Genomic DNA, 3,430 nt, shown 5'->3' with positions numbered 1-3,430 from the left:
CAAGAGCAGGACAGAGGTGAACTAACAATTCCATAGATCCTTATTCTATTCATGGCGTTCCCCATTAATGCTGCACTGAGGTTTTGCCTGGTTGGACCATGCTTCATTTATATGATCCTGAGCTATACATGAGCAAAGTTTACATTCTTTTGGTCATTCCTTTTTCAGCTGTTTTGTTTTAACTGCACAATATCTTTCTCAACATAAAGCCAATTTGTGATTACTGGGCACCTCAATGACAATTAGAAGCAAGGACCTTGGAGGAGAATTCAGTTTGTAGGTGTAGTAAAGATGAATGGCAGGCTATAAAAATGTGATATTCTGAAAATTAAAAAAAAAAAAAAAAAAAAATCGATGTTCATCGATTCAAAATGTTCATATTGGTTGGGTGAGGAGGCTGTGGTCACAGTTGTGAAGGCTGTAAACCATACTTAGTCTTCTTCAGGGGGGACAAACAAAAAAACCCAATTGCTTTTATCCCGTTGGTTGTGCTTAGCACAGCCATCGGGTCATCTAAACACTGGCTTTAAACTACTGAGGCCTCTGCATATTCTTCTATAGGTTTGCAATCCCGCCCATTGTTCCAGAAGCAGCATGTTATTCTAAAAGTTTTGTTACAAAGCTCGAGTCCACAGGGCAAAGTCAGGCAATCCGGTCTGTGCTGGTGAATTCCCCAATAGTTCAGGTCAGAAATCCACATCATCAGAGTCTGTCGAAGCACTGTTGCTTTTTGTGTCATCCTGGTTTTGGCTCCATGTGTCATCCTGGTTTTGGCTCCAGACAAAGCGGTAGTTATCTTCTAGCTGCTGTTGTCGCTTTTGCTCTTTGTGAACGTCTTCTGACCCATGAATCTGCAACCAAAAGAAACACTGAAGATGTTGGAGTGAAGCACACAAATAATATTTTAGCATATTAGGTCACAACTATGAAGACAATATACAAGAGTAAAGCCAGGCTATAGATTAGTTGAAAGGACTTGTGTAAAGAGACCCAAAAAATTATAGCTTCCTATGGTACTCAGTATATTGAATGTGATATTAATGATTAGGGGCCCTGAAATTACCACAAGGCTTCAACTGGGGTTCAAATCCACAAACTGCATAGCAAATCTTTAAAGGGCTATACAGTGCTTTTTAAGGGATTGTGAACAGGGGAAAGTGTTTGCATCAGAAAGGTTGTTATCATACACGTTAATGGAAATCTGCTTACTAGAAGTCTCAAGTTATAGGCAAAACATGTAAAAAGGACAAAGCAGAGTCTGGCAGGAAATAAGAGCAGTTCCAAAGTTTTATTGAATGCCGACACCATTGCATCAAGGTATGTACGTCTTAAATATGAATGACACCGGGGGCGTGGCCAGCATGTGATCCGGAGTAGACGTGCACCCGGGCATCTCCGCTCCATAGAATATCCTGCCACTATCCTAGCGCTGAGTTTCTGCTACTTACCTGGGTACAGGTGTTGCTCTACCTCTCTGGAGTCGGGACAGACCCTCAGCGGGGTTTTGCATGAAGCGGAACAATGGCGACACCACACGTTTTTTTGATACCCCAGCAGCGGCAGCGGCCTGGCTAGACGGCACCTGACCGGGGTCGCCTGCTGAGGGTGCTGCCGCATGGTAAGCCAGTATTCCTCATATCAGCACACCCTCTGTTTACACCGATTGCTCAGTGCCTCTGTAATGGGAGCGAGATAAGCCCTGGAATTTAGAGAAGTTCTCACCGGATCACTTTACTGCCCTAGCAGACTGTTGTTTTTCTTTTGTTGGGAATTTTTTTGACTGTTTTGGGGATCCTAAGCCTTCTGACACGCATTGCTCTACGAGCTGTTGGGGATGTGTTGGCCTCGCAGGGTGGGTTCGGGGCGGGTTGGGGGGGTTCGGGGTCGTTTTTTATTTTGGTTCGCGGTCCTTTTTCGTTTCAGGTGGTTGACTTGCAAGCTGGGACTTCGGCTTCTCTTGTATGACACTGCTAGGAGGTGTGGAGCCCACCTGTCTTGTTGTTTCCAATGAGTGTACGAGATGTAGAAGAGATTAAGATCTTTTCATGGAATATCCGAGGGCTTAATTCCAAATTCAAGCGTGCATTAATGTTCAAATATCTCAAACAATACAACCCTCACGTAGTACTACTGCAAGAGACTCACCTGGTAGGCAACAGGCTGCTGGCCCTGAGGAGACCCTGGGTGCAAAGGTCATTCCATGCTTCCCATTCTACATACTCCAGGGGGGTCTCTGTCCTGGTCAGCAAGTCTTTGCCCTGCACGGTTGAAGACATCCACACTGACCCTAATGGCAAGTTTGTTATTTTTGTATGTACCATGTGGTCTCAACGATATATTATTGTCAATGTTTACCTTCCTCCACCCTACAATTCGGCGGTCTTGTATACACTGTTGGATAAGATATCCTCCCTGGGACCGGCAAAAACACTGTTTATGGGGGACTTTAATACAACGTTGGCCCCAGCCCTGGATAGGCCTGGAACTGCTGGTTCTGGCCTCTCCGACTTGGGTGATTGGGCGCGCACTGCTGGTCTGACGGAGGTGTGGAGATGGAGGAACCCCACAACTAGGGCTTACTCTTGTTTCTCCGCCTCTTACAAAACTGCATCCCGTATAGACTTAGCATTTGCCGGGGGCGCCCTCCTGCCTGATATTGGAGAGGTCAGATACCTGCCGGGGGGTATCTCTGATCACTCACCCATGTGGCTCACTCTCCGCTCTGGCCAGGGCAGAGACCGAGCCCTTTGGCGACTGGCCCCCCAATGGATCTCTCACCCTCTGGCTATGGAGGCTATTCCACCATCCATTGAACAGTACTGGGACCTGAACGCCTCCACTGCTGGGGCTGAAATGGTATGGGATGCATTCAAGGCCTATGTCAGGGGAGACTTCATGTCCTTACAGAAGGCAATTAAGACCCAGGACTCTGCCCGTACAGTGGAACTCCAAACGGAGGAGGCAAGGTGTCTCTCGAGTTATGAGTCCTCGCCCACCCCTGACAATTTCGACGCCTTGATGTCATGAGCCAAGTGAGCGGTGGGACCGGAGGTCGGCAGGACCAGAGCACAGCAGTCGGGGTGACCAGAGGACGGCATCGGGGGTGGACGGCAGCACCAGAGGAGAGGTGGACGGACATGCGGTAGCTGAGCGGAGTGAATGAACTGCAGGGACCGGAGGTCGGGAAGCCAGACGGAGGACCAGTGGCCGGGACGGACTGGCAGAGGAACAGGTCGGCCAGGGTGGATGGAGGCTGTGGCTGAAGGAAGGGACAAGAGGTGACTGGCATCAGGAGCAGGTCGTATGAAAGAAATTGGGGAGAGGGGGCTCTAGGGTGTTTATAAATTTGTATTGTTTTAAGGGGGTGGTAAGAGCGTTAGAAGGTAAGGGAGTAGCGTTACATTGAGGGGAGTGAGAGTAATTAACATAT

General features: G+C 48.1%; 1 protein-coding gene across 1 annotated transcript in view; it reads right to left on the bottom strand.

Annotated features, from left to right (window-relative positions):
* Positions 1-451: 451 nt before the first annotated feature.
* The window catches only part of OS9 (OS9, endoplasmic reticulum lectin), a 50,423-nt gene continuing 47,444 nt past the window's right edge, over positions 452-3,430 (bottom strand). The window contains exon 15 of the mRNA XM_018571611.1: positions 452-851. Coding sequence (XP_018427113.1) covers positions 687-851 — 165 coding nt within the window. The 3' untranslated portion in view covers positions 452-686. The remainder of the gene's footprint in view (positions 852-3,430) is intronic.

The sequence above is a fragment of the Nanorana parkeri genome, unplaced genomic scaffold, assembly GCF_000935625.1.
Source record: "Nanorana parkeri isolate BGI_ZX_2015 unplaced genomic scaffold, ASM93562v1 scaffold1792, whole genome shotgun sequence".
NCBI lineage: Eukaryota > Metazoa > Chordata > Amphibia > Anura > Dicroglossidae > Nanorana > Nanorana parkeri.
Note: the sequence above shows the minus strand (reverse complement) of the source record. Positions and strands in the feature narration are given on the sequence as shown.